Genomic DNA, 23,156 nt, shown 5'->3' on the forward strand with positions numbered 1-23,156 from the left:
ACATGTAGGGTGGAGGACCTCAGGATCTGGTGTCTTAAAAGAAAAAAGGCCAGTGGAAAGGGAGGCCATAGGAGGTTGGAGGGGATGGGCACAAGCGGAAGAGGAATCTCTGGGCAAGAAGAGATATGCCTCTAGTAAGGAAGAAGACCAGCAAAGATGGAAATGTTTTCAAATACTGAGGGACGTCAGTCAGGGGGAGCTAGTTGGATGGCCTACAACTGGTCGGGCAGTCAGCAGAGTTACAGTTGTAAAATTGTGAGCTTTAGTAGAAAAAGGTTGGGAATTCCCTGGCGGTCCAGTGGTTAGGACTCTGCGCTTCCAATTCAGGGGTCCCAGGTTCGATCCCTGGTCGGGAACTAAGATCCTGCAAGCCAGGTGGGGCAACCAAAAAAAAACCAAGTATGGTTTATTCTTAAGTGCACTTGTGTTAAACTATCAGTCTCTAGGGGCACAGCTTTAGGATACCGGTCAGTTTCTAATGTAAAGATATGGTTGAAAATTTCATTATATGTTGTTTCTTTTTATCATAAGGATTAACTCTCCCAAGCAAACGATTTTCCCTCTTGTTTGTGGATGCTGCCAACTGTGAAATTGATTAGGATCCCTTTTCAAGTTAGCTAATAGTTGAGGGGAAAAAAAATCAGGATTCACCTCCAGCTAAGGAATAGGGCTTGGCAGCTTACATTTTTTTTATTGGCTTCATTTCTGCCTCCAATCCGTCATTCTACCCTTGTTCCTCCTTGTCATTTGTTTTCATTATCTTGTTACATTTCACATATCCTAGAAGCCACTTTAAATCCTTTTTCAGAACAAAAGAGAACATATAATATTAAATACATAAATACTTGAGATATTTAAGCACCTTAATACTTGTGGTAATTATTAAATAAAAAGCACATCCATAGTTACAAGACCACTAGGCCCAAAAAAGCTTTTTGAAAATCTTACAACTTTCCATTTAAGAATAATGAGTGATAGTATATAGAGCAGAAAGCCAAATTTGTAACAGTAGTGAATTACAGCAAAATGGGTGGAAAAATCAAGACTCAGCCAGATGTTTGCCTCAATTCTTTTTGTATGAGGATAGATATGTAGCGCCATTATGCCTCAGAATTTAAGAAAAGCAATTTTCCCTCTTTACTTTTGGAAGCTTTCTTTCCAACTCAATTAACACTATTCAAAAATCAGTATCTAGTAGAGGTTAAGAACGTGGGCTCTGGAGCCAGACTACACGATTTCAAATCCCAGTCCACCACTTGGGCTGTGTGCCCTTTGGGCAACTTATCTGTTTCCTCACTTGAAAATTGGAGTTAACAGAAACTACCCTCATAATATTTTGAGGACTTATAATAAGTTTACATGAGTAAGGTGCTTACAATGGTGTCGATAACATTTTAAGTGCACAAAAAATTGGCAGCTATAACTATTTTGGCTTTACAGGTGATTAAGACTCATGAGGCTCTTGGGGTCCGTGCCAAAAGTCTGGATCCAAATAAGTCGATGACTAGCTGGATGCCAAAAACCCAAGCTAACATGTAACTGAAGACCAGAGAGGAATATTTCCATTGCCCCACTGAAAAATACGCATGGAAGTCAAACCGCAATTCAAAAAAGCTCTTGGTTAATGGCAGTTTGAACACGTTTTGATACCTTACTTCAACATTAACTGGCTCCTACTAGCCCTACTGAATTCGTTTATTAAACAAATATTTATTGAAGGCTTACTTTATTCTGCAATAAGTTTTAAACACCACAAACCATTAAAAACCACACTCTCTTCCCCTTATGGCTTCAAATTATCACCGTCAAACAAAAACTCTGTAACATCACCAAAATAGCAAAAATTCTTTAAAGTGCTAGACCTGCCACAAATTTAATGGAAATCCAAAGTAGGAGCCTATCACAATCTAAAGCCTTAAAATAATGAAAACAGCGTGACAAGAAGTAAATTTTGGGGTCCCATTAGCTGGAGTCAGTCCCACAAGGGAGTGTATTTGGTAGGAGTGAAGAAAAGAGTGACAATTGCTTAGTCTCACTGGATCCTTCGCTCTTCTTCAGGAAGAATACTCCAGTTTGGGGAGGCTACATCACGGGCCAGCCAGTTGAAATCGTCAACGTCGCTCCAGTTATTTTTGCTCCTGTCTAAACCAGAGCCCTCGAAGTCCTTGTCGATCCCCGGGTAGCTCCAGGTGTACGGGGCGAACTGTATCCCGGTGCAGTCCTCCACGATGGCCCTGCTGGTCACCTGCAGGAAGATGCGGGTGTCTTTCGTGGTGTGTACGCGGAGCTGCTGGCAGGCCACGGCCAGCACGCAGTCACTGCAGTTCTCCAGGAACACGGAGGTGGACACCGGGCCGCAGAGCAGCGTGCAGCCTCGAGCCTTGGTCAGCCGCAGGGTGTTGGGATTGCCATACAGTTTGATCGTGCAGTTAATCAGTTGGGTCAAAAGGACGTCCCGCTGGTGCAGCTCCTCGTCTCTTTTCTCCAAGACTTGGGACTGCAGATTGGAGAAGCCGCAGATCCAGCTGGAGTCGAAGCCTTCCTCCTCCTTCAAGGGCGGCGGGGAGGCCAGGATGCCTTCCGCTGCCGGGGCGCCGGGAGCCGAATCTACTTTGGTGGCTGAAGCAGCATCCTTCCTGCGGGTCTTGAAAGCGAAACGCTTCTTAGGCTGCAGCTCCTGGCGACGTTTGGCCAGTGCCTCCTGCAGCCGCGCCAACACCTCTTGCCCCTGCCGCAAGTCGTAGGCGGCCAGGAACAAAACCGAGTCGTTGAGTAGTTTCTGCAGCCCCTGCAGCCGAGCGGCCGCCTCCTCCAGCTGCTCGACGGACTCCCCGCCTTCCAGAAGCTCTTCCACTGCCAATCGCTCCCGAGAGAAGGCGGCGGCGAAAAAGTCGCTCTTCTCCTCCTCCACCTCCTGGTTCTGCCGCTTTTGCTTCCGCCTTTCCACCTCCAGTTGCCGCTCATGTTCTCGACTCTGAAGCCGCTCAGGCACCAGGCTCCGGCCCCTCTGGGATCCCAAGTCCCTGCTCGCCACAGCAGTAGCAGAGCCACTAGCAGTCTCCATCTTGCCTTCAAGCTTCCTTTCTCCTGCCTTCCTTCCTCCCGGCGCGCCCTCCGCGAGGCCTCCCACCAACGCGCCCTGTGATTGGCCGGACATGCTGACGTCAGACCCCGGCCTTATTTTCTTCACCCATTGGTTCCTCTGCGTTGGAGGGGGCGGGGCTATTGGGCGGGGCCGACTGACAGAGTGGGTGGGGAGACAAAGGTCCTTGTGGATGGGTAGGGTGGAAGGCAGGTGGGGGAAGCTTTTTTTCCTCTTAAAGGGGCAGGACTTATATCCGGGATTGTGGGGTGAGTTGCAGCAGCGGCAGCTGCACATGTGGGTTTGTTTATAAGAACAAGGTTAGAAACTCGCAGGCCTCCCCCTCCCCCCAGCTCCTTCCTACTACCCCCTTACAGGCTGCAGATCCGCTACTGGTGGGGGGAATGTGTGCCTGTGGTGGGTGGGTGGGACAGGTAGTGGTGAGAAAGATGGAGGGGGGGGGGAATATTACACCGCCCGGCCCGCGCCGGAGGAAGCGGCAGCTGGAACAGCTACGGAGCCTTTTGCATGCCTCTGTTTTTCTCCTTCTCCCTTCCACCACCCCTTCCTCCCACCCATTCCTGCCGCCCCTAAACCCTCATCCTACCACCCCACTCCACCCCCGCCGCTGCAGTTCCGCGTGGCCGGGGCTCCAGGATTCCCGCAGTCACTTACGGGGCCAGGAGAAGGCGAGGGGCACCGGAATGGGAGAGACTGGGTTCCTCACTGCAACCAGGTTCAGGGGGCCCTGGGAAAGTCTAAAAACGGCTTATTTTTTTTGCCAATTACTGCAGTCGGAGGAGTGGGGGCGGGGGAGGTGAGATTCCACACCTCCTTCCTCTTCCTCCCACGCCCTCCCCCCCCCCCGACCTTGGCCGTCACTCCCTCCGCAGCTGGGCGCTGCTGGTCTCGCCGGGGTGAGACCCCAGACCCGGACTCGGCTGCTGTCTGAGGGGCAGTCGGTTGTTAGGAAAGTGATGGGGGAAATGTTACATTATTTCTAGAAGTGGTGGGAGGGATTTGTCACCGGAAGTGAAGGAACCTAGCCTAAAGTCAGGACCAGCCAGAGGTGTGAGTGTGCACCCCGGACGGCGCAGTCGCTGGCAAAACCCAGGACAGCTGGCCAGGCCAGAACCGGGGCGCGGCCGGCAGCAGGCGCGGGGCGACCTCGCATGCTCGGTGCAACCCGGCAGAGCGCCGGGGCCTCTTACCCGGCCCACCCTTCCAATCTTCGGTTTCACCTTTATCTCCACCCCCTGTTCCCAGACTCCGTCGGGGTATTTAACTGCCCGAGAAACACATTTGAAATTTCAATGATATACCTGCATTTTGATGCAGAGAAGGATGGGAGGAAACCAGAGAATTAAGACTCATTTCCAGTTTTTCACGCCCCACACTCTTCCTTTCCTTCCCATTGAAAGCCAAAACCACAGCTAAACATAAATTCCTGTCTTTCTCCGCTGAAAGTCAGCACAAGTCACACTGGCAAATTCCACGGGGGGGTGGGGTGAGGGTTATTGTGTGTTTGTGTGGGTAGACGTGCACCTGATGGAAACGGGGTTACTAAAAAAAAAATCCTGTGCTTGCGCTTGTAGTATATATTCTAAGTTTTTGTTCTCTTTGTTTCATGGGCGAGATAGATGGAGGCTTTTGGTTTTTTGTGAGGTATGGTTCCAAGGCTGGTGAATGAAATATAACTGGTTATCTTGTCTTTGGGTAGTCCGGGGGAATGCAGTAGATGCTTTATTTTATAAAGTGTTGATTTACCCAAGGAAGATTTAGAGAAGATTTATTTTTGCTAGGGAAAAAAATCTGACCTGCCTCCCTTAAATTTTTCAGCAGTTCAATCTGTCCTACTCAAATTAAGAAAGTCTGTAGCCAAACAAAGTTTATTGGACTTGAGAGTTGCAGCTGGAGTTAGGCAACATGTTTGAATTAGCTATAGTGAACCTATGGGTAGGGGGTAGTGTTGTCTGTATCAGAAGTGGAATGGAAGATAGTTAAACCCTCTCAAGAACTTCATTTCTGCCCAACAAGAGGTTTTGGCATAGAGTCCAGTAGACTTTGGAAGTTTCCGAATATTTTAAGTTGGCTAGTTCAAACGTTTATGGGAAGGGAGCAGTAAAGGACAAGAATGGACAGGCTACCCTGCAGACCCAGTGTGTGGGAGGCACCTTCAAAGACTGATGTGAGACCCCATTGGGAATGGACAGGGCTCAGGAGTATGGTCATCATGAAGCATTGGTTTGACAGTTCTTGACAGACCCCAGCACAACTGCAGGCCAAGGTAGGTGGTCAAGACATGGGTTTAAAGTTGCATTTCAAAAGCAGTAGGAAGGCACTGCCAGATTGTATTTGCCTGTTCTGATGGAAGGAAAGAGGGTGATGCATTACAGTGGAAATGTGGCAAAAGGCAAGCAGCCGGTGAGTGCTGAATCCCACTTTCAAAGATACTTTACAGAGCTTGTGAATCAAAGCACTGCTCTACTGTAGACATCTTGGAAAGTGAAAGAATTTTAAGGTGTTCCGGACTTTAAAAAATTATTTAACAAAAATTTAGATACTTTAATGGTTCAGTTTGTTCATTAGATTTTTTTTTAACTTTTTGAAAATTTAAAAGTGGAGAGCAGAGTGTTATGTGTACCAACTTCAACAATTCCCCACTGGCAGGCTTGTTCCTTCTACAACCCTAGACCTTCCCCACCCCACCTCACTCTGATTATTTTACAGCAAATCCCAAACCTTATATTATTTCATATTTTACAAACCATAAATATTTCAATATGTATCTCAATAAGATCAAGACTGTCTTTTAAAAACATAGCCACAATACCATTACCACACTCCAAAAAAGTGCTGATTATTTCCTCATTATCATCAGAGTTTCAGGCTATATTCACATTTCTCTGATTATCCTATAATTTCCTTTTTTATTTATTTATTTTGTGGTACGCGAGCCTCTCACTGTTGTGGCCTCTCCCGTTGCGGAGCACAGGCTCCAGACGCGCAGGCTCAGCGTCCGTGGCTCACGGGCCTAGTCGGTCTGCGGCATGTGGGATCTTCCCGGACCGGGGCACGAACCCACGTCCCCTGCATCGGCAGGCGGACTCTCAACTACTGCGCCACCAGGGAAGCCCTATAATTTCCTTTTTTAAAAGTTAGTATATTTGATTAAGGAGCCAAACAAGTTCTATACAACGTGCCTAGTTAATGTGTCTCTTTAATCACTTTTAAATCCTTCCCCCATCTCCCAAGTGTTTTGCTGGAAAAAAATAACAACGGTCATTTGTTTAATAGAGTTTCCCACAGTCTGGATTTTGCTGGTTGCATCTCCATACTATGTTTCTAATTTTAAATACTTGTCATGTTTATTTGGTCTTTTAAAGTCCTTAAGTGAATATTTGTATAGTGATATGCCACGGGAAATCAATAACCAAGTAGTGAAAGCGTGTAACACAATAAAATAGTCTTTGGGTGTGGTTAGACAGCAAAGAATGAGGCCTTTTGTGTTCTCTGGAGTTTACAGGAACCCTGTGCAGGTGGGACATGCCAGCCACACCTGGGCAAATGAAAAGATCCAGGTCCTGTTTTTTAGTAGCTCGATGCCAGAAGGAGGTGTCCCCTATTCATCTTTCGGCAAATATTGAACATGTAGTGGTTTAAAAGGATTCATGAAGAGTTCTGCATGTCAAGTATGAACTATTAAGCAAATTTTCCTACCTGAGTTGCTGACTTTTCTGACATGAAGACAGTGAAACGTGTCAGCCGTGAAGGCATGTGCTGTTCTGCAAAAGGCCCCAGATTGGTCTGGGAAGCAGGACAGGAGCTGCCCCTTATTTCCACCTCTGCCCCTGGCTTTCTCCTCCCCCTCAACACCCTTCACTTTCTGGGACGTTTTTCATCATTTTACACGTAATGCCTGGCACAGGGGCTGGTGCCGATTATTTATCTAACATCAGTTTATTAAGCACTGTGCCCGGCGCTGAGCCCAGGAGGCTCTTGGGCTGCCAAGGGGCATCAAGATAGGCAGAGTCCCCTTCCTCCTTGAGGAGGCCTAATCTGGGCAGATAATTACAAAAACATGTAAAATTGTAACAGCAACAATTGACAACTGTTAGGAAGGACCGAGGAACAGTGAGTGCCCCTAGTGGGAGGTTTGACCTTGTTGGGAGGTCAGTGAAGCCTTCCTGAGGGAGGGGGAGGGGTTGAGCCCAGGCTGGAAGAAAGAGCGGGAATGAACAAGGAGTCATGAACACTGGAAAGTGTCTTCTAGATGTGTGGGCTCAGGGGTCACTGGTGACTTTGCGGAGAGCCGTGTCCCAGGAGTGCTGTGGGCAGGAGGCACACTGAAGGGGTGAGACAAAGGGGTGGGAGCAGGGTATGGAGTTGATGCTGAACCCAGATAACTCTTTGGAGAAGTTTGACTGTGAGGGGGGAAGAGGGAATAAATGGGGGGTATGAGGAGGCCAGTGAGGTGTTTTTGTTTTTTACAGAGAAAGAAGACATAAGGTCCATAATATAAGGGTCCTGGAGGGGATGGGGCCCAAAACACAGGTGTGAGGATTAGCCGTAAATGGAGGGAAGGACAGCTTTCTCCATGGCAGTGTTGTTTTAACTTTTTATTGTGAAAGTTTTCAAACATACACAAACTTTTTGACCTCAACTCATAGTAACAGATGCATCATAATTGAAACAGAAGCTTTAAGGAACAGTAAATACTCTTAGGATGTACAATAGATGCTGTTTTCTATTCTTTTTATTGTATTTTTAAATGTTGGTCAAGACCCCCTAAGCTCAACGGCAGTTTTAAAATGGTGTATCAGCAGCTGTAGGTAAATTTGCATGTTTGGTAGTTGGCAGATGAGTCTGATGGTGTCTGTGTGCTCTGTAAAGTAGACAGTGGGTGGGGGCGAAAGGGGTGGGGGTGTCTGCAAAGGTCGGGGGAAGGTTGGAAACCCTGTGGGAAGAGGGAGAGCGTGTTGTTGCCCAGAGAAATGGGGCTCGTGGTGTGTATGTTCAGCAAATACTTGGAGAGTGAAGAACCTTCCAGGAGGCAGTCTAGACTGACTCAGGGGAAGGAGCTGGGTTTGGGTCAGGCCAGAGGAGAGAAGCTGGTGTGGAGAACCTGGCCCTCAGAAGGCAGGAATCCCCATAGAGAGCTTCTGTCGAAGAGTCTGGAGGCTTGACTTCTTTTGCCCCTCATGCATTCCCTACAAAATCTTCAGAAATTTACATCACTCTTCCAAGACCTGCACTGCCTGTCAGCAGATGACCTTACCTACTCTTCTCTGAGAAAAAAAGGCCATAGATGTGAACCTCACCTTGCCTCCATCTCACTAATGACTTCTCCGTGAAGATCCACCCCTTTGCCTCTTGTCCTTCTTCGAAGCCAAGCCCTCCACCTGAACTGTGTCCCTCCCATTTCCTAGGACCTCGAGCCACTTCCATCCTCTCATTCTTCGTGATCTTTAATGCCTCTTCTTTGGCATCACCTCTGAGCAAGCAAGTTCCCTCAGCTTAAAACAATTTTCCTTTTGTCCTTTCATCTACCCAAGCAAATGCTCTTTTCTCCTTCTCTTGTCAATAGACTTTTTTTTTTAATTGACATATGTCGTGAATTTTAAAATTTATTTATTTATGGCTGTGTTGGGTCTTCGTTTCTGCACCAGGGCTTTCTCTAGTTGTGGCAAGCGGGGGCCACTCTTCATCGCGGTGTGCGGACCTCTCACTATCGCGGCCTCTCTTGTTGCGGAGCACGGGCTCCAGACGCGCAGGCTCAGTACTTGTGGCTCACGGGCCCAGTTGCTCTGCAGCACGTGGGATCGTCCCATACCAGGGCTCGAACCCGTGTCCCCTGCATTGGCAGGCAGATTCTCAACCACTGCGCCACCAGGGAAGCCCCTTGTCAATAGACTTTTTTTTTTCTGCGGTATGTGGGCCTCTCACTGCTGTGGCCTCTCCCGTTGCGGAGCACGGGCTCCGGACGCGCAGGCCCAGCGGCCATGGCTCACGGGCCCAGCCGCTCCGTGGTATGTGGGATCCTCCCGGACTGGGGCACAAACCTGCGTCCCCTGCATCGGCAGGCGGACCCTCAACCACTGCGCCACCAGGGAAGCCCTAGACTTTTAATTTTATTTATTTTTTGAAAAAATTTTGGGGGGAGGTAATTAGGTTTATTTTTTATAGCTTTGTTGAGCTATAAGTGACATATACCACTGTGTGAGTTTAGGGTACCCACTGTGATGATTTGACATATGTATATATTGTGAAATGATCACCATATAGTTAACACATGCATAATTTCATATAGTTACCTTTGTGTGCGTGTGTGTGTGTGTGTGTGTGGTTAGAACTTTTAAGATTTTCTCTCTCAGCCACTTTCAGATATACATTACAGTATTGTTTCCAATAGTCACCATGATGTATGTTATATCCCCAGAACTTACTCATCTTATAACTGGAAGTTTGTACCCTTTGACTGCCTTCACTCATTTGCATTCAACTCCTCACCTCCCACCCCACCCTTGGCAGCCACCAATCTACTCTCTGTTTCTATGGGTTCAGCAACACAGCTGGCGGGATCTTAGTTCCCTGACCAGGGATCGAACCATGCCCCCTGCAGTGGAAGCGTGGAGTCCTGACCACTGGACCACCAGGGAAGCCCCCAGATTCAATAGACTTTTAAAAATAGTCATCTAGGGCTTCCCTGGTGGCGCAGTGGTTGAGAGTCCGCCTGCCAATGCAGGGGACGTGGGTTCGTGCCCTGGTCCGGGAAGATCCCACATGCCACGGAGTGGCTAGGCCCGTGAGCCATGGCCCTGAGCCTGTGCGTCCGGAGCCTGTGCTCCGCAACGGGAGAGGCCACAACAGTGAGGGGCCCGTGTACTGCAAAAACAAGACAAAACAAAAAAAACAAAAATAGTCATCTACATTTGCTATGTTCAGTTTCTCAATTTCATTCCTTCCTTAGCCCCTTATCATCTGACTGCTGCCTCTGCTACTTTATTTGAAACTCCCCGTTCCCTCCTAACGTTCAAGTCCATTGTTCTTTGTAGCTCTAAGCCCTGGATGACCCCTTTTTCTCAAAGTATGGCTCCCTGGTTCTGTCAGTTCTCTGTCCATCCCTGATCACTGTTCCTTGTCTTCTTCATAAGTTTCTCTCCATCCACCCCTTAAGTATCCACAGGGCCGGATTTCTATCCTGGTACCCCTTTTCTCGTTCCTCGAACCTCCTCTCTTGAGCTCACCTTCCCCTCCCAGGGCACCACGTCCTGTCCTTATGCTGACTGATTCTCGAATCCCTGTCTCCTCCTTCCACTTCTCTCCTGAGCCCAAACTTGAACTTCCAACACCTTTTTTGATATTTCAGTGTCTCCATATTTTTACTGTACAAAATATCTCATATTTTAAGATGGCTTAAAATGAAGTCCTTGGGGATTCCCTGGTGGCGCAGTGGTTGAGAGTCCGCCTGCCGATGCAGGGGACACGGGTTCGTGCCCCGGTCCGGGAAGCGGCCCGCGGAGCGACTGGACCCGTGAGCCATGGCCGCTGAACCTGCACGTCCGGAGCCTGTGCTCCACAATGGGAGAGGCCACAACAGTGAGAGGCCCACATACCAAAAAAAAAAAAAAAAAAAAAATGAAGTCCTTATTGTCCCAATGATGTCCTTTTTCTTCTACATAAGTTTCAGTTTATTACTCTGTAGCAAACCAACCCCAAACTTACTGGATTGAAACAGCAATAATTATTTCTCACAATTCTGTGGGCTGAGCTGGGGCTGGAGTCTCCAAGACAGCCTCTCTCACATGTCTGGGGCCTTGGTGCTGCTGTCGGCCTATGTACCTCATCTCCTCCACACAGCCTCTCTCCCACTTGGTCTCCTAGCATTCAGTAATTGGGCTCCAGCTTTGCATGGTGGCTGGCTCCCAAAGGGGCAAAAGTAGGTGCCACCAGGCCTCTTAAGGCCTGGGCTAGAATTGGTACAATGTCATTTCATTTGGTCAAAGCAAATCATAAAGCTGCCCAGATCCATGATGGGGAGAAAGAGACTCCACCTCCTGATGGGTGGAGCACAGGCATTCAGAGGGATGGAGGGAATTGTTGGCAGACAATAACTCTTTGCAGATAATCCAGCATGCTATATATAAATAGTTTTGCTAACTCTTATATGGCATTTACTATGTGCCAGGCAATTGCTGAGCATTTATACATATTACCCCATTGAGCCTTCACAACATCCCTGTGGTGTAGGTACTACTTGTTATACCCACTGAACGGATGAAGAACTGAGGAGGTGAAGGTGACTTCCTCAGGACTGAAAGCTAGTAAGCAGTGGAGCCAAAATTTTAATTGAGGCAGTTGAGTTCCTGAGTCCAGGCTTTTAACACCACATATCTGGTCTTGATACCACATCTGATCACACTCCTGACACCACATCCGTACTCTTACAAGCAGGAAATAAATCAGAGTCATCCACAGAGCCTCATTCCTCCTCACTGGGCCACCCAGTCTGCAAATACCATTAATTCTCTCTCTCTCTCAGCTGGCTCCCTCTCTTCAGGCCTCAGCCCCCTCCTCATCTCCTCCTTGGCCTGTTGCTCTAGACCCCCATCTGGTCCCTGACCCCCGTGCTTCCCTGAACTCCCCCAATCCTCCATGCCTCAGCCACTTATTGCCCTAAAATTCAAGCTGATCATGTCACTTTACCTAAAACTTCTGCTGGCTCCCTGTTGTCTAATACTGTTCAGGGTGTTTGCTGTGGATGCCAGGCCGTGTCCCCAGTGTGCCTCTCCAGCCTCATCTACTACCATTGCCGTTACCCCAGCCACACCATGCTGTGCTGTTACACCCATACTCATGCTCCTTCACTTCCATTTATTCATGCTGTTCTTATTAAATCAGAACTGACTCTATGCTAGGCGCTTTGCTAGGGGATGGAGGTGCTATACTGATGAACACAGACAGGGCTCCCTTGGAGCTTACAGGCTACACGAGGGATGCAGACGATTACAAGGTGATGTGATATATACTATAATGGGAGAAATCTTGGGTGCTGAGCTCACACAGAGTCACCTAACCCAGAACAGGGGAATCAAGGGAGGGAGTGCCTTTTAGGAAATCGAAGCTGGATCTTAAAGAATGCGTGAAATCTAACCAGGTGAAGGGAGAAAGTAGAGTCATTCTAGCACTGTTCTAGGTGCTGGAAATACTGCAGTGAACAAAACAGACAGAAAGTCCCGGGCCTCAAGCCTGGAGAGCTCCAGTGCCCCTGGCAGCAGAGACGGGGCATGTGCAGCAAACCTGTCAGATGTGTTGGACTAGGGCAAGTTTCTCAGCCCTGGCTGCATGTTAATATCACACAGAGAGCTTTACAACACCCTGATGTCCAGGGCCTTCCCCTAGAGTAATTCAGTCACAATGTCTGGGAGTGGGATATGAAGTTGGTATTTCTTAAATCTCCCCAGGTGGTTCTGCTGGGCAACCAGGGTCATAAGCCACCGTGTTAGAGGAACTGAAGATCACAGATGAGGTTAGGGAGGTGAGCAGAGGCCAGATGACCAAGGGTCTTGTAAATCCTGTTAGGAAGTTTTGTCTTAAACTTGAAGGCTCTGGGATCTAGTGAAGTTTAAGCAGGATAATGACAGGATCAGGTGATTCCTACCACCCACCTTTTTTTTTTTTCCCCCTTTAACAAAGGCTCAGTCTGGATGCTCTGTGCTGAATGGATTCACATGGAGCAAAAGTAAACTGATGTCCCATTGGAGGCTGTTGCAGGAGCCAAGCAGAAATGGTGGTACTGGGCTATGGTGAGGGGAGTGAGGATGGAGGAGGAAGAAGAAATGTCTGAGAGAGACTTAGAAGGAGACTAGACAGGACTCAGGGATTCACTGTAGTAAGGGCTACAGGAGGGCAAAGAGTTGTGAAAGGTTCCAGCTTGGAGAGATGGGTCTGTAGTGGGCTTGGTGCCAGGACAAGCGGGTTTGGAGAGAGAGCTGGTGGGTCCACGTGGGACCTGCTGCTTGCTCCCTTGTTCTGCAGCCTGCAATCTTGTGCTTTTTCTTCTCTGCATAACAGGGCACTTGTTTCCTATAAGACCTCTTTTACACATCTCTTCTTCCAGGAAGCCTATCTGGATTCTCCCCTCCATTGGCTGTGGGTGAGTGTTTGTCTGTATCCTGACTGTATTTACAGATATCTATTCTGTAGCTTGGGCTCCTCCAAGGAGGGATGTGTTTTATTCTATGCGTAGCACAACACCTGATGCACATTAATAAATGCTTGTTAAATAGATGAATAATGGATGGAGAGTTGGGCCAGAAGCAAGACTTCTCCTAGGAGTGTGAATAGAAGTGGGTCAGGGGGCTTGCTGTTCTCGTTCCTAGGGTAAAGAACAGAAGGAGTCCAGGGACAGAGAAGAGGATATTTGCTGAGCTGATCAGGAAAGAGGCCTAGTTAAAGAGGTGTCAAGCCACTGACTCCAAGACAGAGTGATATGTAGTCAGCTCTCTGAATTGTCTTCTTTAAATTGAGGTAGGGCTTCCCTGGTGGCACAGTGGTTGAGAGTCCGCCTGCTGATGCAGGGGACATGGGTTCGTGCTCAGGTCTGGGAAGATCCCACATGCTGCGGAGCAGCTGGGCCCGTGAGCCATGGCCGCTGAGCCTGCGCGTCCGGAGCCTGTGCTCCGCAACGGGAGAGGCCACAACACTGAGAGGCCCGCGTACCGCAAAAAAACAAACAAAAAAATAAATTGAGGTACAGTTATGTATAATACTATATAAATTTCAGGTGTACAACATAGCGATTCACAATTTTTAAAGATTATACTCCATTTATAATTATTATAAAAGGGTGGCTATATTCCTTGTGCTGTATAATATATCCTTGTAGCTTATTTATTTTATACATAGTATCAATAGTTTGTACCTCTTACTCCCCTACCCCTATCTTGCCCCTCCCCCCCTTCCCTCTCCTCACTGGTAACCACTAGTTTGTTCTCTATACCTGTGAGTCTGTTTTGTTATATTCACTAGTTTTATTTATTTTAATTAATTTATTTTATATTCATTTTTGGCTGTGTTGGGTCTTCGTTTCTGTGCGAGGGCTTTCACCCGTTGTGGCGAGCGGGGGCCACTCTTCATCGTGGTGCGCGGGCCTCTCACTGTCGTGGCCTCTCCCGTTGCGGAGCACAGGCTCCAGACGCGCAGGCTCAGTGGTTGTGGCTCACGGGCCTAGCCGCTCCGCAGCATGTGGGATCTTCCCGGACCGGGACACGAACCCGTGTCCCCTGCATTGGCAGGCAGATTCTTAACCACTACGCCACCAGGGAAGCCCCTAAATAACAACTAGTTTCTTTTTTTTTTTTTTTTTTTTGCGGTACGTAGGCCTCTCACTGTTGTGGCCTCTCCCGTTGCGGAGCACAGGCTCCTGACGCGCAGGCTCAGCGGCCATGGCTCACGGACGCAGCCGCTTCGCAGCATGTGGGATCTTCCCAGACCGGGGCACGAACCCGTGTCCCCTGCATTGGCAGGTGGACTCTCAACCACTGCACCACTAGGGAAGCCCTGAATTGTCCTTTGAACATAGTTTCAAATTTCTCTCATGTCAAAAGGCACATAAATCTCTTCACGCTTTTCTGTATCTGTTCTTTCTATGATGTCTCTTCCTTCCAGTGAGGTGTGATGGTGGCAATAAGTAGACAGATCTGAGTTTAAATTCTGATTGCTAGCTGTGTGACATTGGGCATGATATTTAACCTCTCTGAGCTCAGTCACCTCCAACTAAAAAGTGGAGATAAAGAAAAAAATATATTTCTCATGGAATAGTTGTGATGTTAAAGTAACGTGTGGGAAAGTACCAAGTTTTGGGCCAGACCTGTAGTGGATCCTCAACAAGTATTCCTTTCTGCCTTCCAATCACCAGGACCTTTGTCCCTTTGCACTTCCCAGAGCTCAGGGTCAAGGATGGAGCCAGAATTTGCTGTATATATTATGACTTTCTCAGAAAGTACCCTGTAATGATTCTCCTAGGAACAGGTCTCTGGCCTTTCTGCAATTCTGGGGGATATTTGGCCAGAATTTACATGTAAGTAGTACTGCAAAAGAAAACCAAAGAATCCTACAAAGTCAGAGCTGGGCAAGCCCTGAGGGATTCTTAAATTCCAGGACAAAAACTGGCTTATATAGTAAAAGGGAAAAATAAGGCTATGTAATGATTTTTTTTTTTTTTTTTTACTGACATGTCATTCAGTTTAAAGAATTGTGTTGTGAGATCATATTATTTCTTTTTCTTTTTTCTCCCCCCCCTTTTTTTTCAGTTTCTTTTATGAAATCCTTTTTATCTGTGATATCTTCAGTTTGAGAACCATTGATCTAATCTTACCTCCCTTTACAGGTAAGGGAGTGTAAAACACTCGCATGCTATGTAACATTAATGGACTGTGAAGTATTTTCACACGCTCTAAGGTGTTACTTGACTGTAGTCTCCATGACGGCTGTGGTGTGTCTATTTTTTATACCCCATAATCCCTGCACACAGGCAGATCATGCCTGGCATGGAAGGCTCACAGTAATTATCTTTTGGAGGAATAAGTGAAATACTCAACCCAGGCACTCTAGAGTCCTAGTTTGTGATGATATTTATCCTTATTGATGGAGCCAGTAAACTCCTTGTGGGATCCTCTGTCCTCCGTTGCCCAGCAGGGTAGGTGTTCAGTGAATGAGCCCCCAGGTCACACAGAGTTCAGGCATGTCCAGGAAAAGATAATCCAAGAACCTAAAAGATAGCAGGAGCCACGTGGCCCTTCTCTCACATTATCTCATTTAATCTTCATGGTAACCTTGCCAGGAGAGTAATAATTTGAAGCAACACAATTTTAAGATTCTTTAAAAGATACAGCCAAATTTTAATTCCCAAACAGATGTGCATTTTTAATACACATGGTTGGGGGAATACCTTTTCAACCTCAGTTTTTTTCTTCAGTGTAAGGGGAATAGTGACCCACAAAGTTTGAGATAGGTTTCTGTAGAAATGGCTTATTTATTGAAATCAAGCGCTTTAAAATGTCCTGGCAGTTGCAAGTTAGAGAAGAAGCAAAACAAGTATTCCTCTTCAACTTTTCTGCCTAGAAGTTGAAAGGTTCTCTTCTTAGATAGGACTTCATTATTTTCTGCAAAACACCACTTATCTTGTGAAATCCTATATGTTTTCAAACCACAGGTTCCAACCCAATAAGGACATGAAATCCATTTTAGTGGGTGGAAGTCTACATTTTTTTTAAAAAGTAACAAAAGAAATAGAATAGAAAACGTCAGAGTGCATTGTACTGAATAAGCAGTGTACATACACATTTTACATATACATGACTTGCAGGATAAAAATGTATTTCTTTTTATAGGTTATGGTCAAAAAAGTTTGGAAAAAATGGTGTGGTGATTGATGCCTTACACATTATGGTGTTCAAACATGCTCGTTGACATGGATAACGCGACGTCTTTGTGTCATTCTGATGTGATAAGGATAAGGAAATGTGGATGCACAGTGGGAACCCATTTGTGCCGCGGATACTTTCTCCTCCTTCATTTGTCAGGATAATGAACCTTTGCTTGCAAAAAGTGAAAGATGCCAATTTGTTATTTATTTGTAAAAGATGCCAGTTTGGTTGTGGGAACAATGGCACGTAAAGTTCAGGGATGTGGCTGTGTGACGGGAGCTACGGCATAAGGCACGTGTGGCTCTGACAAGTGTGAGTGCCACTCTCTGAGAGGGATCCAGTGGTCCGTGACCTGTTGTAAGTTGAAATTTGCTGGGGCACAAATCTGAGCACATCCTAGAAGGCCTGTGGCTGGGGAGAGACAGTGATTTAGCTCATGAGTGAGCCACGGCCCCTGCCCTCCATCTGCATTTCAACAGAGCATGAGAGTTTTTCTATTCTTTGTCTTAAGAGCACAATTCTCTTAAAGTAATAAAAAGTTTGTTTCTGTGTGAATGACCACGAAGTGAAAGGTGAAGTTTGAGTGAACTTGGGATCTGAAGATAAGCTGAGAAAGATAGCCTCTTGACAGAAGTGTGATTCCCCAGAGAGCCAAAGCTGCTGCGGGTATTCCGGTGTTCTACAAGTTGGTGATTCCTGGTGCTTTGTGTAGGTAGTTCTAGAGGCTGTCAGGGGTCTATGCAATATGCTTTGCTGCGTTTTTAGAACCTGTGGGGTAAGCATTGATTTGAGGCAATATTCATTTAATATATAGCCTCTGGAAGATAGAAATTTAGAATGTAGAAATCTTCACTTTTGTTTAAAAAGAGGAGAAAACATGTGTATGGGTTTTGGGGGGGTTGTTTTTTTGCTTATTAATTCCGATACTTCTTGATCCATTGCTTTAGGAATGACTGTGTGACTTTCTCTGCTATTTTCTTTAGGATTCTGGGTTGTCTGTCTCATGTCTTCCCAGAGCTAGTCCTTCCCACAACTCTGGGAGGGAGCGGAAGAATTGGGGACAGGAGAAGGCTTATCAGCGGACAAATCAGGACCAGATTCTGCTTCTTCCTTCACATGTCGATGCTGACTCTTGAAAGAGGGGCAATGAAGTCACTTGTGGGTTGACCCACGTGCCCTTCTTCTAGAACATGTAAATTATATAACTGTGGAGGTCACCCCCATTCCCATTCTCCAGTAGTTGTTGACCTAAAGCTTCCATTCTGCAATGTGCCTGTGAGTCATAATTGCAACTGTAGAAAGAGGGGGAAAGAGAAGAAAAGGGGAGCAGCATGTTAGTTTATCAGGATATGAGAAATAGCGCCTCGCTTTTTATTCAAAAAAAAAAAGTGAGGCTGAGATTCATTCATTCATTGCTGCACCGTGGGTGTCACGAGGAGTCTGACTCTGCTCTCTCACCTCTGCACATGCAGAGGCTAGGTGGGCACCTCACCTGAACATCATCAGGCCCAGGGGAAACTTGTTCTTGCCACCTAACTGACTGTCATCGATTCAGTGGCCATTTGTTGAGTGCCTGCTACCTCCATCACCTGGATACAGAAAACACTCAATGAATGTTAAAGTGTTGATGCAAGATGCTTTATTTGGCCCTGGGATGAGAGAAAGATAAACATGAAAAAAGCTTAGTCCTCGTCTCCTTGAGGCTCACCATACAGGGATAGACCAGAAGACAACTAATTATAAGTCAGGTCTACTGCAGTGTGTGTTATAAAGGAGAGAGGAAATTCTGTGGAAGTACAAAGGGAAGAGGGAGGAGGGGCACAGAGAGGAGTGAGAGAAAGTGAGCAGGCAGGGGAGGTACCCAGAGGAAAGGGATGCTAGCGATGGGAAGAACAGGAGCAGAGCAGTGTGGGTACCAGTTGCATTTGAGGAACTTGGAATAATGCCACGTGGCAAGAAGGAGTCAGGAGGAGTGTCAAGGGGTGTGGTGGAAGATAGGGCTGTTGCCTGCAGTCATTCCCAAGGCACCGGGGACCATCAGAGGTTTTGAGCAGAGAGCAAGGCATCGGATTCTTTGTGTTTTAGGAAGAGAAGTTGAAGAGGATGGACTGGAGCAGGGCTAGTGCCACGGGAGGCTACTGTAGTGGGTCATTGGATAAATGACAGGGATTGACCGAGGGCAGTGGAAATGAAATGGAGGTTGCTCCAGAATGATTTGTACTTGAAAACCAATCTGTGAATTTATAATGGGCATGAACCTACCCAACCACTCGAATGATTAATTCAGCTGGCCAGAACACAGCTTTCTAAATTGAAGTACATTAATAATCACAGGATTATTTGGTGAAAATGGAGTTAAGGCAAAAGGAGTTGGATGGTCTGAAAGGACCTTTTACTCCATCTATAGCCATTTTTGCATAGCAGTAATAACACAGCTTAGTCTCTGGCCAGTTGTTGCTCTTCTCTGGAGAGATCCATGGCCTGCCACAGCAGGAGGAGCCACTCCCCTTGCCAGCACTGGGGAGAAGCTGGCCCGAGGCGTATTCGAGGATCTTTTGGTTTCAAGAAAGGGAACTCAGTGATCAATGAGCAAGTAAAATGGGAAATAATTATAAGGAAGGGGACTCTTCCAACCCTAATACCAGAAAGGCAGCCAGACCTCCTGGGACTTAGAATATCTCAGACAGTTTCCCCTCCCCACTTCCCTCTCTCCACGTCCACTGAGAATCTGCTTTCTTCTTCTTCCAGACACATTGGCCTTTCTGTTCCCATCCACTTGCATGGGCCCCATTATAACTTCTCCAAAATGGTGGCCTTGACCCCTAGTCTTTCCAGACTTACAGTCTGCTTCTCACAGCTGACCCAGTTTCTCTGTCTCAAGTACTAATACTAGAAGAGAGGATCCCATTTGTCCAAGTTGGGTCAGAGGCCTTTTCCTAATCTAGTCAGGCTGAAAATGTGACATGATAGATTCTTAGAGGAAAAAAAAAAAATGGTAGTCAACCCTGGATAAGTCTAGTATACTGGTATTATTGTTCAGCTTTTCTAGACTTCATGAATAATTCCCTGTATTTGTTACCTTTTGCTGTATAACAAAGTACTCCAAAACCTAGCAGCTTAAATAATAAGCATTTATTATATTATATACCCAGTTCTGTGAGTCCAGAACCCAGGAACAGCTTAGCTGGGTGTTTCTGCCTCAGAGTCTCTCGTGAGGTTGTAGTCAAGCTGTCCCTTGGGACTGTAATCATTTGAAGGGTGGGCTGGGGGATGATTTGCTTCCATGACAGGGAGAAAGCCTCCTTTCCTCGTTGGCTCTTGGCTATTGGGGACCTCAGTTCCTCGCCATATGGGTGTCTCCATAGGCTGGGTATCCTTAGGACATGGCAGCTGGCTTCCCCCAGAGCGAGTGTTCCAGAAAGAGCACCTAAAATGGAAGTTGCAGCCTTTTATAACCTACCCTCAGAAGTGACAGTCACTTCTGCCCTATTCTGTTGGTCACAGAGACCAACCCCGGTATGCTGTGGGAGGGGGATACACAAAGGTGGAGATGCCAGGAGATGAGGTTCTTTGGGAATCTTCTTGAACATTAGTTACCATACTCAATCAACATTTATTTAGTGCCTTCTTGTGTGCCAGGTGCTAGGAATTGAGAGCTATGTGACACAGAGTTTCTGTCCTTGAGGAGCTCACTGTCTGGTGGGGGATACCTTTTATTTATTTATTATTTATTTATTTATTGGCGGTACGCGGGCCTCTCACTGTTGTGGCCTCTCCCGTTGCAGAGCACAGGCTCCGGACACGCAGGCTCAGCGGCCATGGTTCACGGGCCCAGCCGCTCCGCGGCATGTGGGATCTTCCTGGACTGGGGCACGAACCTGTGTCTCCTGCATCGGCAGGCGGACTCGCAACCACTGCGCCACCAGGGAAGCCCAGGGGATACCTTTTAAAAACACCACCATGTGTCTCCTGAGCTATCACACTTCTCCTCATGAAATCCACATCTGTTCATAGCAGTCTCTTATTTAATCATCCTCAAATGGATCCCTTTCTTGCCCAGATGTTTTGTTTTTTTAAGTTTAAATCACCACCACGGTAAGAAATAACATTTTATATCACAAACCAGTATATACATAGACACATTTATATTGGGAACAAATTTCACAAAAGAGTTTATACCCTCAGTGCCTGCAATATATTCAAATATTTTCTATTCTAGGCAATTTCATTTTTGTGAAAGCTGGTCACAATCTCATGGATTTCACAACCTATTGCATTGTGACCTGCAGAGTGGAAAGTGGCAGCCTAAAGGGTCATACAGACTCTCTGCCATGAGCAGCAAAGCCCCTCACCATCTACCTGTCTGCAGCTCCCCCCCTCATTCATATTTAATAATGACTCCCCCACATAAAGTTCCTCTACCTGGAGCTCTCTCCTCTCCTTCCCCACATGGTTTGGAGAACTCTTATTCATCCTTTAAAACCCAGCTTTAAAGTGACCCTTCTTCCCCTCTCTCCTTGGAAAGACTTGCCTGCTCCATCCTCTGGCCCCCAGAACATTTCACTGACACATGGCCCCTCCTCCACTTCCAGCCTGTCCTAGGGCCAGCTCCTCCAAGCCCACAATATATTTTCACCGAATCTCAGTACGTTTGGGAGGACATTGAGCAAATTAGCATCACACAAATGACGATGCTGCAGATGAGCGGTGTGCAGAGTTGGGGGGTGTTGCAGGCAGGTTTCCTGTCGATGGAGCCACGTGCTGCAGAAAAAGAATCCCTCCCCCTGCGAGTCCGCTGTCTCCCCCGCGCATCCATCACAGGTACAGTTCACACCAGAACTTGCCGCTTAGGTTCATTGCTGTGGTTCATTTTAGCTGGTCTGGTTTCTTTTTGTTTTTTTTGGGTTTCTTCCCCTACTTTTTGCATGTGCTTGGGTCGATGGGGACAGCCTAGTGAGACATGGAGCTTTAGGCAGCACAGGTAGAAAGGCCTCTATATCTGCACCCGCCCTGAGGGAGGGGGGTTTCCTTTCTGAAGTGGTACGGAAGGAGGGTTTTGAGGTTTTTGAATATTTGCTTCTAAGTGTCTTAAGTAAGAGATTTGTTTGCCCACATTTGTACTATCTTAGCAAGCTAGCAACCCGACAGAATATTTTCTGGTTGGTTTTGCCTAAATGTGGTTTTTATTTTTGAGGGGAAGAAAAATTTACACCTTGGTTAAATTGTACTGAAGTACAAATGGCTGTTTTTTAAAAATTGCTGTTAACTTAAAGGGTTGAAGCTAATATGATTTCCAGGCTCATGGGAATCACTGATAGACTATGCTGTGAACCATAACCAGAAATGGAAAAAAAAAAATTAGACACGAGCAAAAGCAATTAAATTATTCCTTCTTCAATATTCTCATTTCCGCATTTGTCAACGGCTGGGTAACTGCCCAAGGATATGCTGACTTCCTTGTGGTGTGTGCGTGTTGGGGGGAGGGAAGTGGAGGGGGAGACAGACTGTAAACAGATCATTACCGTAGAGTGTGATAAACAGTATAATAGAGTACATATCACATGCATAGGGAAGGGGGTCATTTGTTCACCTTCAGCAGTATTTTTCAAATGAATGTTGCCTCCCTTAGTGGATCATGAAATCCATGAAGTATAAGGCGGCCAACAGCATTTTTTAAAATGGGATGATAGGATGAAATAGATCAAGTTACATCCTCCATAGTAAGTTTAGATATTGTTTTCTGAAACCTTCATTTCAGTTATATATCTATTGCATTGGAATGTGAAATCTATTTCTTGAAGTTGAATCTCAGACGATATTTTGAAGCCACTGATGTAGGGGTGGAGGAAGTCTTCCCAGAGGAGGTAGCATTTGAACTGGACCTTGCAGAATGGTGGGCTTGCCCCAGAAGAAGAAGGACATTCCAGGCAGAGGGAAAAGGATATGCCCAAATGGAGAAGAGTTTGTTCTTGTTCAGGGATAGGTATTCTCTGTGATTGGACTGCAGGGTACCAGGAGAGGAGCGGCTAGAGATGCTCCTGGGAAGACAGGTGGAGCTAATGAACTACTTGTAAGTACAAATATCAGGGCCTCAGCTCTCCCCAGAAACTCCATTTTTCTGGTGATGGGTTTGGCCTTGAGAATTCGTATTTCTAATAAGCTTCCCCAGGCAGTGAGGTGCTAATGGAGGTGTGACATAAACAACTCTGGGTTTTCAAAAGGTAATTTTGGGTAGTAATTTAGATAGAAGATTACTTGGAGGGACGTAAAAGTAAAATCGGGAGGGAGGCGAAGCAAAAGGTAAGGGCCTGAATTTAGGTGAGGCAGTTAGTGGCAAAAAGGGGCTGGATTTGAGGGAGATTTTGGAGGTGGGTTGCATGGGTTAAGGTAGATGAGAGAATAAGAAGAAATCATACATGATCCTAAAATATGTTGAGAGTACATGTCATTTGCTCTGATTGCCCATCTCTGAACAACCTCCTTGCTGTCTTAGACCTGACTCAAGTTAATCTAACTCACAAGGGACTGATCAGTATACCCAAACTGCTGGTTGATTAGTATGATTTACAGTGAGGGAGGTGTCTAAACCTTTTTGGGTACAAAAGTACTTGTACCTTTGTTCAGTATCAGAGTACCTGGAAAAT

The 23,156-nt window shown here is 46.6% G+C and overlaps 2 protein-coding genes across 4 annotated transcripts in view; one reads left to right on the plus strand and one right to left on the minus strand.

Annotated features, from left to right (window-relative positions):
• Positions 1–1,686: 1,686 nt before the first annotated feature.
• TBCC (tubulin folding cofactor C) lies at positions 1,687–3,871 on the minus strand. Of its 2 annotated transcripts, none has more exons than XM_032650268.1 (2): positions 3,758–3,871; positions 1,687–3,139 (listed from the first exon to the last, which is right to left on the minus strand). In XM_032650268.1, exon 2 carries the CDS (start codon positions 3,062–3,064, stop codon positions 2,033–2,035), a length of 1,032 nt encoding a protein of 343 aa, XP_032506159.1. In that variant the 5' UTR covers positions 3,065–3,139; positions 3,758–3,871; the 3' UTR covers positions 1,687–2,032. The 2 variants fall into 2 exon arrangements, with proteins under 2 accessions (XP_032506159.1, XP_032506157.1); XM_032650266.1 differs by having other exon boundaries at positions 1,687–3,371; positions 3,758–3,819.
• A 1,208-nt stretch (positions 3,872–5,079) lies between these two features.
• The window catches only part of BICRAL (BRD4 interacting chromatin remodeling complex associated protein like), a 106,874-nt gene continuing 88,797 nt past the window's right edge, over positions 5,080–23,156 (plus strand). The window contains exon 1 of one of the 2 annotated variants that reach the window (XM_032647617.1): positions 5,080–5,369. The gene's annotated coding sequence lies outside the window, so the exon portion shown is untranslated. Of the gene's footprint in view, positions 5,370–21,008; positions 21,334–23,156 lie in introns of those variants that run through there. The other variant, XM_032647616.1, reaches the window with a different exon arrangement.

The sequence above is a fragment of the Phocoena sinus genome, chromosome 11, assembly GCF_008692025.1.
Source record: "Phocoena sinus isolate mPhoSin1 chromosome 11, mPhoSin1.pri, whole genome shotgun sequence".
Classification (NCBI taxonomy): Eukaryota; Metazoa; Chordata; class Mammalia; order Artiodactyla; family Phocoenidae; genus Phocoena; species Phocoena sinus.

Excerpts from the sequence above, each read along its gene's own strand:
- TBCC (XM_032650266.1), bottom strand. The coding sequence starts at position 3,157 with ATGTCCGGCCAATCACAGGGCGCGTTGGTGGGAGGCCTCGCGGAGGGC.